Source organism: Pavona decussata, unplaced genomic scaffold, assembly GCF_977016875.1.
Source record: "Pavona decussata unplaced genomic scaffold, jaPavDecu1.1 SCAFFOLD_2, whole genome shotgun sequence".
NCBI lineage: Eukaryota > Metazoa > Cnidaria > Anthozoa > Scleractinia > Agariciidae > Pavona > Pavona decussata.
Genome location: NW_028145426.1, coordinates 3,009,239 through 3,026,046, shown reverse-complemented (window position 1 = coordinate 3,026,046; position 16,808 = coordinate 3,009,239). Strand labels below are relative to the sequence as shown.

Here is a 16,808-nt window from a genome sequence, read left to right as displayed (position 1 = left end):
TGTATATTCATTTGTAATAAGTAACTAAACTTCGCCCTTTATTAAAAATAAATCGCAGGTACCTCCGTAATCTATCGTCTCGAATCCTGTAATAAAAGAACTACTCAATGGCAACCCAATCTAAGAAAAGTTTGTTAAATGGAATGAGAGTAATTTTTAGTTTTTTGTGTGGCGATGGAGTTTGGCAAATGCGATTCAGGCTTTGTTTAGCTGTTCACAGAACTGTCTGTTTTCCCACTAAACTGTCTAGTTATATCAACTTGTAGCTGAACTAATTTACAGCAAACGTCTGACAGTGTTTTTAAAAGGTAAGGATCAAATTTTAAGGAGATTTATTAGAGAAACGATCCTTACATCTTGAAAAAGTGCTCTTAATAAGTTTCTCATTTACTGCCTTCATGCCCAAGGTTGTTAATGAATTCATTTCACGTACAAAATGTACAAATCAGGTACAGTGTTTAGTTAGCTGTCGTTTGTGTAAGGCTGCGTTACTTTATGGAGCATCATTCATTTTATTTTTAATCACTTGTAATTTGAACCAAAGTCATTTCAAGGAGATTGTAAGCAGGTCATTCCATCAAGTTTATCGGATTGCAAGGTATGTCGCGTTCAGGCCCGTAGCAAGGCTAAAACAACTGAGGGGGGCTTAGCAAAATGGTGAAACAAAACTTCCCCCCCCCCCCCCCCCCAGTCACTCAAAAACAGACTGATTTGGGAGTTTAAGATGCAACGAGAACAAAAAAAAATACAGTAGATTTAGTAAGTAAAACAATAACTTTGCACCCGGATCACACTCTTATCCGCCTTCTTTTACAAGAAGGTGGATAAAAGCCTTATCGATTCCGTTTTGACATTTTAGTGGTAGCAGTGTTTTCAGCTTAGTTATTTTCACTCAGAACGTTTTTAAAGGGTGCTTCTGAAATTTATCTTTTTCAAATGCGATATTACATATCCTCCTTGATAGGTGTCCTCGCATTAATGTTTCGGTTTCGTTAAAAAACCCGATGAGCTCAGTGCATCCAGTCAATTGGATGCTGGATACTCTGCCAAGAGAAATTGTTTTATTGAACTCATTAGGAAGAGAAGTTGCGTCTGAGTAAAGAGTTAAACAACCAGACAGTTATATAATAATAAAAATTAAAGGTAAAATTTGCGTCAACGCTATTGAAAATTTGAACGTATTCTGATGGTAGGGTACTGATGGTAGATTTGCTACTCTGCGTAAAGCATAAATCAGAGTTTGAAAATCAATTTTACAACTGCCATGGGCCTTATTACCTTACACCAGAAAATATTTTTTTCTGCATTTGCTCAGCTGTTTATCTTGAAAATTGCGATCGGAATGTTGTCGATGTCGATAGGAAATAAAAATTAATCCCGCAAGATTTTTTTGCTATTTAACATTATGGTTTTAACAACAAAACTGATTTAAGACGTACGAAAAATAAACAAAGCTATTATTTTTAAGTTGATTACCAAGTTTTGGTTGGAGTGGAAAATGCGAGTGAAAGAAGAAGAAATTATCCAGAGTTCTACTGCACAGACTAGGCTTTTATTTCACGATTCGTTTGAATTTGTAACGAAGAAAGTAAACAGTAAACGCGCGAATAGAGCGGGGGCGCGCTTAGAGACATTTTGAATTTTCGTAAGCATTTTAAGTTTTGTGAGCAAGTTACTCGTACTATTGTCGTGTGTGCGAAGAGTTTTTGCGAGGCGAGTTTTGGGGGATTTTCGTGAAAGTTTGGTCGGTGTGAGCAGTGTTACCGTTTTGGAGGTGATTTTTGGCCGATTACAGTACTTGTCTTAGAAGAGTTTTCTGCAACCGCTTGCGAAGAGAAATCCTCACCAGTTATTGTCAGCCGTGTATTGGCATACTAATCGTTTTATCCCAGAGGTTTCAAAGAGACCGTTAATATCTCGGCTCAAGAAGGAAGTAAAATTTTGCATGTGAATCATCTTGTGATACTCCATTTTACTCCTGACTCTCAATTTCAAGAAAACTGAAATGAGGACATATACAAGGAGTTAATATATATATTTAGCATACCTCAGTGACCGACTATCACGTAAACGCGCAATCTGATTGGCTACACAGGTGCCGTCTATCGATCGATAGACGGCACCTGGAGCTGTTGAAAAATGGCTTCCCCTTCGTGTTTTCTTAAAGTTTGTGAAGAAGACGTACAAAACGTTTTGCAAAGTGCCATGCCAGAAAAAAACAAAGAAAGCTACAAAGTATGGAATAACGATTTTTAAAGGTAAGTGCAGAACAATTTCCGAAATAAAATGCTTTATTTAAAACCAACAGCAAACCGCGCTAACTAAGTTCGTAAGTAAACAAACAAACTTGTCAAAGAATAGTAACACATGATTGCGGTTCTTGTTTTGTTTTAAATTGGTTTTCAACCCAAAAAGAAATTACAACACCCATAGCCCACTTTGAAAAAGAGTGATGGCCTGGGTCGAGAGTAGCTGCCCAAGCGATTGTGGGAAGGTTTGGGGGGACGTTGGCTATTATCTTCGCATTTTTGCGTCCCCCCAAACAATCCCACAATCACTTGGGCAGTTACTCTCGACCCAGGCCATCACTCATTTTCAAAGTGGGCTATTGAATAACAAACCAAAGTCGAATTAAACACGTGTTTGCAGAGGTTTTATGTGTCAGTGAGACAAACAAATGGCGAACCGTTTAAAGTTTCTTCACTTAAAGCCATCCGAGCGGCCATTGATAGATATTTGAAGCAAGCACCTATTAACAAGCCGGGGTCTATCGTCGGTGATTATGAATTTAAGAAGGGAAATGATACGCTAAATGCAGTCTGTAAAAATCTGATGAAAGAGGGAAAAGTTCGTCCAGTTGTTCATAAAACTATCATCACAAGCGAGCAATTGCAAAAGCAAAAGCTTTTTGAAAGTGGTCAACTAGGAAATGCAGATACAAAAGATCCTAAACAATTACAGCAAACCGCGTGGTTTTACACATACCTGTATTTCGGGAGGAGAGGAAGAGAAAACCAACGCGGTCTCACTCCAAAGATGTTTATCCTCCGCCGAACACCCCAGGGTAGACGATATTTTGAGCTGCGAAGAGACATTCCGGGGGCGGTTTTGTCGATAAAAAACCGGCCACCAAGGCGGCGTAAACGACAACAACGACTAAGCAGTCGGCAAAATGTTTGTCAACTCTTTTCCAGAATTTGAAAATGACAAGGGTTTTGAAATTAAACTTAGTTTGAGCTTAACATCATTTTTTCTTCTACGGTTTGCAAGTTTCTGAGACTGCGCAATGTATGGCGAGATCACTGTGTAGCTTTGTTTTAATTGATGAATGAACTTTGATGAATGAACTTTGCAAATGCGCCAGTTTGACAGCGCGCGCGATTTAGCATGCATCATTGCACAAATGTATCAAAATTTTTAAAATAAAAAGATTTTTTTGCTTGATAGATCGATCACTGAGGTATGCTAAAACAATTAGACGGCTCGCTCTCGGTTTCTATCGCCTTTGATAGTTCGCCCCTCGCCAACTATCAGCCGATAGAAACCTCTAATTGTTAAATATACTTCAAAAAATTGTGCCTAGACAATTTCTTTTTTTGTTTTACTTCTAAATTTACTTTGCTGCTGAATATGTGTATTGGCAAATGAATATTATTGTAGAGTATGCAATCTAAAATCGTTATAACAGACGACTTCGCAACTGGAACTGTTTTCGCTGAAAATTACGTTGAGAGGGGTTGCAATAATTGAATAAATAAAAGCTACAACTATTAGCCTTAGCAAGTTTGAAAAATTGATAAAGGTAGACACATTTTTAAAAAAAACCTTAAATTTAAAACTATCTCGTTAAGAATAGTATTTTAAACAAATCTGTATAATATCGATGAATAAATAAAGAAGAATTCCAAAGTAGTTCCATGCCAGTACAAATCTCTTGCAACCCTCTGTTAAATCCATACACTCTTAAAATTGACCTATGCTTTTGAAGGTGTTGCTATGGTTTCCTTTCCGAAGAATAAAGCAAACCCTCTTAAAACAAATTAAAGATTGTCCATGTCATGACGTAGTTCAGTAAATTAACACCCACTTGCTGAGGACTCATTTAAATTACGTAGGCCGATATGAGTGACAATGTACGAAAACTTAGCTCTTTAAGGGCTTTTCTCCTGATGTAAAGAAAACGCACTGATTCTGTGGCTTAAAGTTAATATAAAATATCAAGTATATGTCAAGAAATATGCGTGGACTATGTTTCCTTAGGTTTTATGTATTTTACAAACATAAAAAACACGCTGTATTCACACGCTTGCTGTGGCATTTCGCTCTGGTCTGTAGTGAATTCAAAACCCTGATTGGCTAAATCGACGTTCAATATTTGATGTTATGCAACGATTGCACGCTCCTTTATTTGAAGTTTTCTTTTTTCAAAAATGAAAGAGCAAACTTAATAATTTTATCTTTCCTTTGCTGTAACGATCATGTGCCGAACCAATTGCAAGTAGTATTAAGCTTTTGCCAGTGTTATGGCGTTTAAATCACCTTTTTCGGCAGATTTCAATCAAGCCCGGAAAAATCTTAAGGTACGACAGAGCTTGCCGCGTAATTCAACCTAGGAGCGAAAATATATCATGCACAGCGTATAAACCTGCCGAAAGCGTCTGGCAAAAACAAAATAGGAATAATCTACCCGTCTTCCATTAATAGTTCTCTACGCTGCACCTCGTTCAATGATACGCCGGAGAAATAATTTGCCCTCGTAGACATACATCTTCCTGTCACGAATAAGCAATTTATAGACTGAGAAATAGCTACTTGTACTACCCGAGCAAGCAAGAGTTATAGAAATCTCTAGGAACGTGCTAAGCCCCCGGCGGTTACTACAGCCACTACCTTCGTTGTTCTTTGAGGCTCCCGCGTGCATATAATTATAACTCACAAATGCGCTCGGTTGTATTTGCTATCGTCTTTTAAAATAATTTCTTATTAGGTTAATATTCTCGTGATATCTTTTTATTTTATTTTTTTTTAGCACACCGAGGGTCCTATGTGATCTGTTAACCTTCTTTCTATTTTAGTACAAGCCTTGGAATTTGTAATATATAAATATTCATTCTAGACTTGTGCAATTTACCAGTTTTAACATTTGCATAGCAAATATGAAGGTAATATTAGTTTGCATTCAGTATATACTTAGCTGTTCATTGAGCTGTTGCATTTCCCAGCGATTTGCGCAATTCTGCAAGAAGTATTATTCCTTGTCCAAACTTTTGTAGCCGAAATTAAACTTGACACATCTAATAGATTTTTCTTCGTTCTTCTTAAACAGAAACGAAGAGAACCAAAGTTAAATAAGTAAGCTATCCAGTATATGCCTAGTCATTCAATGACCCGTTTGACTTCCCAGTGAACTGCAAAATGCAACAATTTTATCAAGCGGTAATAATTACAACAAACTCGAGTTACAAACTCTTGTTACTGTCTTCTAAAACTTGACTTATAGAGGTTTATAGTGAAATTAAAAATAAAATATTCTTTATTCTTCAAAAACTGTTGTCTTATTTCCCCATTCACTTTTAAGCCCAAGAAAAAATCCATTAAAAAACTGTGCAGAACAAAATATAGTGTTTGGTCAGCTGCGGTCTGCATATGGCTGGGCAATATATTCAAGAATTTTTACTCATACCAATTATACACCCAAGTCATTTGGAAGGTGTTTTCGTCTAGTTCACTTCATCTCTTGGAAAACCGAAAGGTGGGTTACGACGCAATTCAATAATTTTTGATAGTTACGGAGTTTGTGATTTTATACGAATTAACGTTTATTTAATGTTAGTTTCATCAACCATGCATGGGTAGTTTTTTGACTGCAATTTGTTTTAGCCACACGGAAATGTTTAGTTTAACTACTAACTTTGCGTGAAATGAACCAGTCCCTCTATACTCGTGATACTAAATTGTTTCGTTTCTTTTACTGGACATGAGTTGAAGCCCGCTCATTATGACTCTTTTTTTGTGACCAAAACAATTGTGACCAAGGCAATTTGGATTTAAAAATGAATGAAAATACCTCTATCACGCAACCTTCAATCCTTAAGGATATATTCTTAATAAATTCACTCCGTTAAGAGACGACCAATTGCCTGTTGAGTTTATTAAACGACTAAAGGAAATGAAAAAAATAATATGGCACCGGAAAAATCGAAACCCTTCTCGATGATTCATCCTCTTTAAGCAAATTTTATTTTAGGTAGATACCACTACCGGAAGAGTATCTTGTTTAAGCTATTCCTTATACTGAGCTTCAGTCTACGTTTCTCTCTTCCTTTGACGTTTTGAAACTGGCTTCCTACCCCCTCCCTATAGGCCGTACTAAGTTTACATAATATTGTTTTCCCAGAATTAAGGTTTGTTTTTATCCTTTACTCTTGCCTACTTTCTTCTGTCTGAGGCTTGAACAATCCAGAACGTCCGACAATGGTTGGTGGTCACTTGAATGAATTTTTCGGTTATCAAATCGGATGTGTAAAATTTACTAGACTGAGTACTTCGACGCATCAATGTAAAGACATTAACCCCTTTAGTAGTTAAATTTTGGGGCAATATTCATGGAACATTATTAATATACTGATGCATTTTTGTATTAAAACAATTCAAGACTATTTCGCGTGAGTATTTGCGCTTACAACAAAATTAAGCGGATTTAGAGCATTTCAAATGAATTCCACATTTTCTTTTAAAAAGAAGATGACACTAATCTTTTACAAGGTATGTAGAAAGAACAAGAAGCAAAATCTAGTGAAACTGGTGAGAACTGAACCTTTCTTCAAATCAAACTTGAACATGTTAATTCAGGATTATGTTCGATTCAGACTTACAAAGAAAGAAAAAACAGGAGTGCTACACTTCGGGGTACCTTTTACAGCTTCAGGTGTGATCAATTTAAAAGGGCTAAGATGGAGCAAAAGGACAAGAAATTAATTACGACAGCTGCCTCTAAGTTAACGCAATTGAACATTATCTGTGTAATTTCTTTATGCAAGAAACAAGATCGCTCGCTGCCTTAAAAGCAGGTTTATTCTGAACAGTTCCGTTTTTACGGCTTCGTAGTTAACTGAGTGCTCTTCGAAAGTTCAGATCTCATTTAACAAAAGCAAAACTTCCTTCCATCATTACTCTTTCTAAATGGTAATTTTATTGTTGCATGATATAATACTGGATAAAATACTGACGTAAAAAAATCAAGGGAAGTGTAAAAACCAGTGTTTCATAAATGAATTTATGCGTTCCCTCATAATGTAGTGGCCGAAAATATACCTCCCTTTAAAAAATATCAAACCTTAGCTGAATAACAATTGCCTCATGTAAGTCACTTTTAACAATACACAGGTCGACGAGGCTAAAGGTCTGTAAAGATGAAGACTCTCGTTTTCCTTTTGCTCATTCTACAGATGGCAGATCTGTGCGACTCTCTTTCAGGTAAGCGAGGTATTTTTACAAATTGGCTTTTTTTATTGTCAAAACAAATATAATGATATTTTCGGATAAATTCTTAGTGTTTGATTTCAAGTTCAACCCATAAGGAAATTTTGCTGCACCGGATGCATATGGTTCGTTAAATAGCTAAAATTCCTGTCGAGGTTGTCTGTTAAAATTCAAATACTATGGACTGAATCCTTTCGTTTATCTTTGAATACAATCCATGCCAACATTTAAAATGGAGCTTCGAAAACTCATAAATAGTTTATAAGCCCATTGAACTATCAAATGGTCGATAAAACATCACGTGCAGTGGTTTTAAAACCCGATAAAACCTCCATGCGGTGTTTAATGTTTTTCCTATACGCTAATTTCCAACGTTCACAAATGCATCATTGTTATGAACTCTTGACACACGCTTTTCCAAGAATGTTTTTGAAGCCGTTCAAAATTCTCGCAGCACTCGTTTTATCGGGTGTAAAACCACTCGTCTGCGCCTAGTGGTTTTAAATCCCGATAAAACACTGCTGCTCGTGTTTTAAACATTACATAATAAGTGTCTAAATAAGTGTTATGAGTGTAAAGTGTAAAATGGGTTAAACTGATTTCTCCCTTGTTTCCTGTGTTGTGCATGTAAGGATATGCTAATAGTGTTCACCCTTTAACCTATATACGTTTATTATGACCACTTCATACGATTACAGTAATAGCCTGCGTATAAGAGCCTGGGTTTTAAGAACCTGTTAGGCTAAAATTTTCATTTTAAGCCCCCTCCACATAAGAACCCATTTAGGCTGAAATTTTAAGTTAGGTTCTTATCAGTGGGGTTGCTGTGAAAGTGAATCATCAATTTAAAAGTAACTTGACATAACTTTTTTTTTCTTTCAAGCTCAAGTACCATGTTGTATGTCTATTGTAATTGCCATTATACTGTATTATGAGATGATATTTATGGTATATATAGTATATTCAGATGAAATTTATATGAAAATATAAGAACCTATTTAGGCTAAATTGGAATTTTCAGGTTCTTATACGAGGGCTATTACTGTACTCCATGAAATGCACACGAGTATAATATTGTTAATCTTCAGTTTCATACGATCACGACTAATATTCATGGCAACCCTGAACTAGCGTGGCAATGCCCAATTTCGTTAAAAAATTAAATACACGCGAGATCACGACTAATATTTATGGCAACTCTGACCTAGCGTGGCAATGCCCAATTTCCTTAAAAAATGAAATACATGCGAGACGAACAGATTAAAATTACCAAGTTCTTGTTATCACCATCATGAGCATTATTATCTCTTTTTTGTTGTTTTTGTTTTGTTTTTGTTTTTGCAGTTACGTTCTTGGATATGTACGTTAAAAGTGAAGGTTGCGAGGATAGATTTAAAACAGCAGGCACATGTGGTATTGCTTATATCAAGGTGCAAAGGGTAGAACGATCACTTAAAAACAGGGGACATAATGTTGTTGTTGTGGACGGTACAACAGGTATGCCAAAATGCAGTCTTTCTTTGCAACTGGTTCCAACGCGGCTGCTTGACTATCTCGTGATTCCGAAAACAAAATAAAAGACGTAACACATAGCCGATTGCATGACGACATTCCACGATAGCCCATTTTACAGTTGTGTGCTAAGTGACCTGGCCTTGGATTGTAAGTGAGGCTGGGGGTGACCTTGTTTTGATACAAACCTCAGTGCTTTTCATATGTAGATCATGCTGCTGTTGTGCGAACTAGTTTGCATTTACATATGATATGAATAGCAGTGAGGTTTGTATCAAAACAAGGTCACCCCCAGCCTCGCTTCCAATACAAGGCCAGGTCGCTAAGCACACAACTGTAAAATGGCCTATTGCTTATGCCGATTTCTGGCTAATTTTTGAATTTTTCTGAAAGAGGAAAAATTGAGTTGCACGATTTGTTTTTTTAAACATCTCAGTGGTCGAATATTCCAAGTCCTTAAATTTAAATCAGTTGATAAAAACGCTTTCAAAAGACACAATTACACTATGTGAATCTAAAATTATTATAATTCTAACATTGTTACGTTTCATGTTCATTTTGTTGTCACCGTTTATCATAATTAGTATTTTTGTCTACTTATTATCAATTCAATTTCAAACGCTTTGTACATTAAGTAACTGACGATGACAGAAGTCCCTGCAACCTTGAAAGTTTTGTCGTTTTCTTTAAACGTTTTCCAAAGACCCATTTTGTAACCTATTCGTGGCACGTTCACAGACTACAGTTTAATTTCAAACGCCCTCGTCATCGAATCAATATATAGTGCCAGGAAAACCATTTACACCTAAAAGGGGGTTGAGTGGAAGTGTTGCATAGTAACCTCTTATTCGTGACTACAACGTTTTGGTGTGAGGGTTAAGTTTTGTATCCTTGTTGTTAAATAGGGATTTTCGTATCTCACTTTACCGACTAAATAAAGTGTATCGTATTGTTTTCTTAATTTCATGCGTTATACAAATTATTGGCTTCAAAGAAGCAAAGTTAAAGAAAAACGAATAATGAAAAAGAAAGTCTTAATTCATTTCAAATATTTTTTCCCCAAATACTGAACTATAACTTCATCGACACCTTCTTATTTCCTACGCAGGTGCCTTTATCGACAGCAAGTCATTTGATACTGAGAATGATACTACTGCTGGTGAAATGATGAGAGATTATCTCAACTCCATCACTGGGGAGTAAGTCTCAACCCTTTTGTCTTTTGTCCACTAGTTGTACATTTTATGGAGGCTGATTGGGATTCATTTTCGGGCCTTTAATTTCAAAAGATTGCGATGGATTCAGCTTATACACTTTCAGGTTATTCTTTCTTAAATGGCATACTTTTCAAAGGGTATTCTTTAATCATTAATTGGTTTTAAAGTACAGTCCCAAGTCTTTCTGGTCCTTGCTCTCCAATGTCCAAGAAAAGGTCTTAACTCTGTCTCTGTTGTATTTTGAGCAAAAAAGTGAAACACATAAAACAATTTTTGCTTAACAAACCCATTAGATGTTCAAAAATGGCTAAGGTTCATTTCAGGTGTACAAACCCCATAAATTTATCATTTAGAACGACAGACTTTGCGGACTTTTTCAAAGACCCCAACAAGGCCAAGCCGTAAAAATCGGTCATTCTAGTGGTAACTAATTTATAAATTAACTAATTAATTACCAATCGATTATCCATTGGTTAAACTATTTCATGAGGGTGGAATAAGGCAGTTGATTTTGCTGACTTAAACTTGACCATCATTTTATTAACAACATCTTAACTAATTTCTCTTTCTCATTACAGGAAGATCGTTTTGATTGCAACTCAAGAAAGTGCTTCAAATTATTGGCATGCAGCGGCTGACGCTCTCAAGAGACTGGGTGCTACTGATCCCATATTGAGCGAATACCGAAGTTCGTTTGCTTTTATTGGATACGCAGGGGAGCAGAAACCATTCTGGATTACACAAGAACAGGAAAAGAGAGCCGAGGGACAAAGCATAATCAACTTGAGGGTTTCACTAGAGCAGGGACCACCCGGTAGGTCTATTCATTGACGTATAAATCTGAGCTGATTTTCCAAAAGGTGGCCACAAACTCAAAGGGCCACTTCTAGCAGTTACCCCTCCCCTAACACCCACCGCTGGCTGGACTTCTGCTTGAGCTACCCCAGAATACACTGGACAGTGAAAGGCTGCCTGACATTGATCTTTCACCCTAAAAGAAACCGACATGTTCTTTAGAGACCACAAAAAGAAGTCTCCTTGACTGGAGAATGGCAAATCAAAAAAATTCAGTAAAGTCAACACAACAAGCCAATTCATACCCACCCCTCCCCCCCTCCAGCTTTGCACTCCTGACCCCTCTAATGCCATTGGTTTTCAAGGCCAGACCCTGGCCTGTTTGATGGCATAGCAGGTGACGCGGCCCCCCCTCAAATTTATTCCAGCGCAAGACGTCGAAGTTTCTTGGCTGTTTTCAGCTCACAGGCAGACTTCGTCTGCCTGTGAGCTGAAAACTATAGCCACCTTTTGGAAAATCAGCTCAGAAATAGAAGGAACACAATGTTCCTTCCCTGTGTAGCGTTTATTATTTCGCTTTGTTTTTTATTCACTCTTTTGCTTATCACCGCAGTCTTAAATAGATTCATATGTTAGCGTTGCCTTGTCTTGCACTGAGAGGAAATAATCGTGTGCTAAGAATCTCTTCTCTCCTTGTTTCTTGGAAAAGACAACATAATGAACGTTTCTCTTCGGAGTGAAGGCTGTGAGGATTCTGGTAGATTTGGATGTGGTAGAGGTTACATCATAGTCAACGATCAAGAGTACTCTGTCTACTCAAGAGGGTTTAATGTGGCCACCTTCTCAGAGGAAGGTAAGTTGTTCGTTCGTGCCGATTTTTCGGTTAAATAGACGTCCAAACAAACAAACAAACAACTAAGAAAGGCAAGGCAACAAGAAAAACCTTTTGAAAAACCATTTATGGATTCATTCACTGATTCATTCATTCATTCATTCATTCATTCATTCATTCATTCATTCATTCATTCATTTTTTCAATCGTTCGTTGGTTAATTGGTTCGTTCATTCCTTCGTTCATTGGTTCGTTGGCACGTTCGTTATCCTTTCGTTCATGCATTCATTCGTTCGCTAGTTCATCTATCTATCTATCTATCATCCGTTCACCCGTCTGTCCGTTCGTTCATTAATTCATTTATTCATTCGTGTTGTAAACAATCAGTAAATCAATCAGTCAGTGGGTCAGTCAATCAGTCAATGAAATAATCCTTCAGGACGTCTGCTCTTCTAGCCAATCAAGCAAAACAATCAATTAATCAATCTATCAATTTAAGTTGTACCGAATATGAAACAATTTCATCTACTTCTTATTCTGAAGGTGTATTCTTGGAAAGCAGAGGATTTGACACCCACAAAGTCCCAAAAGCTGGAATAAGTGCAGCAAACTTCCTGAATAGCCTGTCCGGCGAGTAAGAACTTTACACCTTGCTTAATTTCTAAAGTCCAAATGTAATAATAATTTGATGATCCTTTCAATGATGATACGTTGTTATATTCTATGATATACTGACAAGATAAAACCATGAAATATTAGATTATTCCAGCCACCCCTTCAAAATCACCATTCAGGTTTTCAAGATCTCTTGGTTGACAGTTATGACAAAAAGATCAAAGCATTCCAACATAAGGTGCTGATGGATGACTGGAAATTTGATGTTTTGCCACTTATAACATTATCAGCATAAGAAAATGTAAATCATTTGTCTCCAAGAAGTTAAGAAGAAGAAGAAGAAGAAGAATATTTATTGAACAATTTTGATAAAATTTGTTTTTGAGGTGATTAGAATTTTTGAGTTAGTAAATCTTGCCTTGTTCAAAGTATGACAACGTTTTTACTCTGTGGCTATCATTTTAACTTATCTTCCACCCCACAACCTCCCACCCCCACCCCCCGTCTTGGCCTTCTGAAACTGACTGCAAACCCCTCATTAGAAGCACTTGGTGCGATCAGGGTCTATCATTATGCCATTTGGCACAATTTAAGATTACCTGCCAGCTGCTTTATTAAAATTGGCACAACTTTTAAAAGTCTGGTTAAGCCACAATTATGAAACCTAAATGGAATAAGCACAGTCAAAAAGCAATGACGTGCTCCTGAGTTCTTTTAGCCACAATTTACGCTATGAACTACAGCTACTACTACTACTACTGTAGGAAAGTCTGTACAAAGAGGAAAGATGTCGGCTGTATTATACAGCAGTTGTTCCTACTACTTTGTCGGTGACGTCACGAAGAAAGTTTCCAGTTTTGCTTAAATGTAATCCATGTAACATCACAACATTCATCGCACAAGACCCTTCCGCTGTTGCTGCTGTTGTTACTACTACAAGTACTACTACTACAAGTACTACTACTACTACTACTACTACTACTACTACTACTACTACTACTACTATTACTACTACTACTACGTTTAGACACAATTTTTAGTTTCAACACAATTTGCTTTTTACAGGAAAATTGTACTTGTCGCGGTCGGAGACGAGGCCCAAGCGCGCGGTAGAGCGGTTCTTGATGAGCTACCGAGACTTGGCGCTTACGAACCAATCGTGCTAGATTACAGGGGTTCATTTGCCCTCGCAGGTTATGCGGGTTCATTCACGCCTCCGTGGATTCGCCAGGCACAAGCTTTGAGAGGGCAAGGCCCGAGTATAGTGACGACAACGATTGAGCCAGGTAACTTTTCATTGATAACTTAGTTAACAAACTTGCGATATGTAAATGAATGTAAATGCTAGTTACCGATATGGGTCAGAAAAAGACCGAATTCTTTGCATTATCGTGTTTGGACCAAGTGTTCCATTGGATTATTAACGTTTGGAATTTTTCTGGCAAAGCTTTTTGGATGGTGGTGTTATCGCCAGCACAAACGTCGTCAATCTTGCCTACGGCATGTACTGGACGGAAATGAAGTTATAGTAGGGGAAGTGAATCGATGTACATAAAAGCGCAACGAAGCCCACTTCATTCATTTTAAGTTGAGTTTGAGGCAATTCATGTGCCCACGTGAGATCTAACAGTTGATACTAGAGGGATCGTTATGTTTTGAATGGATTGTAAGTGGTTACAACCCAGTTCACTGGGCGTGTGTAAAACGGCACCAAACAAATAAACTCAGAAAGAAAAATGCACGTGGTTTGATGAATACATAATCACCGGCTGTAATTATGCTTTTATTCATAGTTGTCGATGAATGTGAAGATTACTGAACCAGAAAACAGGTAAATAAACTTATACTTAGTAATGCACGGAAAGAAGATCTTAGCAAGGACTATTGGGATCCAAAAAAGGAAATTGGTTGTTACTACGCATATTTCAGAGATAATTAAGAAACAATGATTCTAAAGACATGTAAAAATTACAAAAATTAGATTAATTCTAAAGAGTATAAAATGCATGACAACGTACGGCATTATTTTCTCAAATTGAAGCCTAAGCCTAAAAAATGCGAGGTTCAGTCGAATACGGCCCATGACATAATAAGATCTGCTTATCCTGCATAGTCATAAACCGCACAAAAATAAACCAAGAAACCCGAGTTTCCGGGATACCTAGAATGCATGCGCAGGGTGAAAGGGAGGCCCCGTCCTTAAAGGGGGAAGTATCACGCAAATTTGATGTCATTTCAAAACCCAGAAATGCTGCTCTGTCAAAGAAGCAAAAAACTAACTGTCTAGTTTTGCTATAAATTATCACCCCAGTGTAATAATAAAACTGCCTCTGGCAAGAGACTGGGTACCTCGGAGTGGATTGAAACTTGAAAAATGTTAGGCTCACTTTTTAAAAGTTCTCGTGTTTTTTCTTCCAGACTGCGCCAGAACAGGTAACGAGTTGTTCCTTTTAAGAACTGGGTTTATTTCTTTCCTCTCGTTGTTCTTGAATTATTTTGTAGCCAAGTTAAGGTATTTTTTCATCATTTTTAACAAAGTGATCAAAACGCATGATACTTACCCTTTGAAGGGGCTACGTCATGGTCGAGAAAACAGTTGGTAGGTTCGTTTACCCGATATTTGTTGCAACCTCGCGCAAGGCTGCGGCTTCAAAGTGCACGAGTCAACAAGTTGCGGCGTCACTGTTGTTATTTCAGCTCGACGTAAGTGGGCATTTTCTGAAAAATCCTGTATTGATTTATTGATATGTTTGCTCGAAACCTCTGCGATATCTAAGCGATCAATTGCACTGAAATTGCTAGTTTACTGACGGGATTAAAAGCTATTACTCCATCAGGACAAACAATTACGATAAAATCGCATGTGCGGTGTAAACAAGTTTAAAATCGTCTATTTTTGAATAATGTCAATGACATAAATTATTTCCAAAGCTATGAAATTTTTGTAGCCATAAGACCCGTAACTTTCAGAATTTGAGCCAATTGATAGAAAAAAGTACTCAATAAACTTCCTTATTCTTATTGGCATTAATTTTAATTTATTGTTTTTTTTAGAATCATCCTTATGAAAAAAATTCAGGTGGGAACAGCAGCATTAGGAAAGAACACGCCAAGGTGTTCAGTAGGCATTATGAAAGAAGAGGCTTAAAAAGATTCAAAAGTAAAAATACAATCCTTAATTATACTTATAATGGGTGCAAAATTAACGAGAACAATAAAATATCTAGCCTGGTTTATTGCTGGTCTTTTTATTTTTGAATCCGTGCCAGCGACCCATTAGGGAAACACAAAGAGAGGCCGGCGGGTACGTAGCTTTGATTTTATCGACAAGCATTTCTTCCATGGGGGAGTAATGATGATTAAAGTCACTGTAGTGTGCAATAAAAAGCCCTAAGCTCTAACCCTGACGAGTCATTGCGATCGTCCAATATGCCGCACTGAACGTTGGTCTTGTGTGGTTTCTATCCTGGTAATTAGCGAACGATTTCACACTGTATTCTCTTTGATTTTAAAGTTTGGTGATCCTTTTTGTACTTTCCAGTCTTTTGGCTTGGTCCTTATTTTCCAGTACTCTAGGAATAGGTTTATAATTAGTGAAGAAAGGTGCGACAAAACCATATTCCGCCTGGATTTAAGTTCCTGGTCTAAATTACGTGTACATCCCCGGCCTTAACCGTCGTAACTTCAAGAGCATTAAGGAGCTCGAGATGACAATCCACAAAATGGGATGATGACGTTATCTATACTGCACGGTCGCCTTCTTAGATTACTCGATTTATCAAAAACCGCAGGAAACTGTCCAAATTGACTTAAACGCAATCAAAGACTGTAACAGAAGAATGCAAATATTAACCTGAAAACTTAAAATTTTCATTAAAAAAATCCATGAAATTTTTGAGAATGTGGCTCTCAAAATCTTGTAGAAGAAGAGAAGCAGTAAAGTTTGGTAGTACTTACTATAGCCAACTCAGGTACTCTATACTCTTTACCCCTCGGTTATTTGGATATTTGTATTGGATTGGATCATTTCGTTTCTGATTTCTCCCATGTCATTTTTTAGTTTTTCCGCTTCTTTTGTCAGAGATTCAGCTTGTTCCAGTTCTTTTTCTTTTTCGTTACGTTGTTTTAAACTTCATCCTTATTTTTTTTTTTCAAAAATGGACTCTCCCAGTGCATTTTAAATTTCTTTTGTAAGTTCTGGATTTAGCTGTTGTTCACCTGTAGTCTTTTTTGTTGTATTCAGGCCATATGCCTTTTTGCCCGCGCCAAACATTTTGATTGGCCGGGTATTCTTTCGTATTTGGGGTTGTTAAAAAACCTCAATCGCGCGCATGTTTGGAAATTCATTTTGTGTT

General features: G+C 37.2%; 1 protein-coding gene across 1 annotated transcript; it reads left to right on the top strand.

Moving 5' to 3' along the window:
* The first annotated feature begins 535 nt into the window (after positions 1 to 535).
* Positions 536 to 15,689, top strand: LOC146490042 (uncharacterized). Its single transcript, XM_085124599.1, has 10 exons — positions 536 to 598; positions 7,387 to 7,476; positions 8,827 to 8,979; positions 10,103 to 10,193; positions 10,790 to 11,025; positions 11,716 to 11,859; positions 12,382 to 12,472; positions 13,519 to 13,739; positions 14,247 to 14,284; positions 15,508 to 15,689. Exons 2-9 carry the CDS (start codon positions 7,413 to 7,415, stop codon positions 14,270 to 14,272), a joined length of 1,026 nt encoding a protein of 341 aa, XP_084980725.1. The 5' UTR covers positions 536 to 598; positions 7,387 to 7,412; the 3' UTR covers positions 14,273 to 14,284; positions 15,508 to 15,689.
* Positions 15,690 to 16,808: the final 1,119 nt, after the last annotated feature.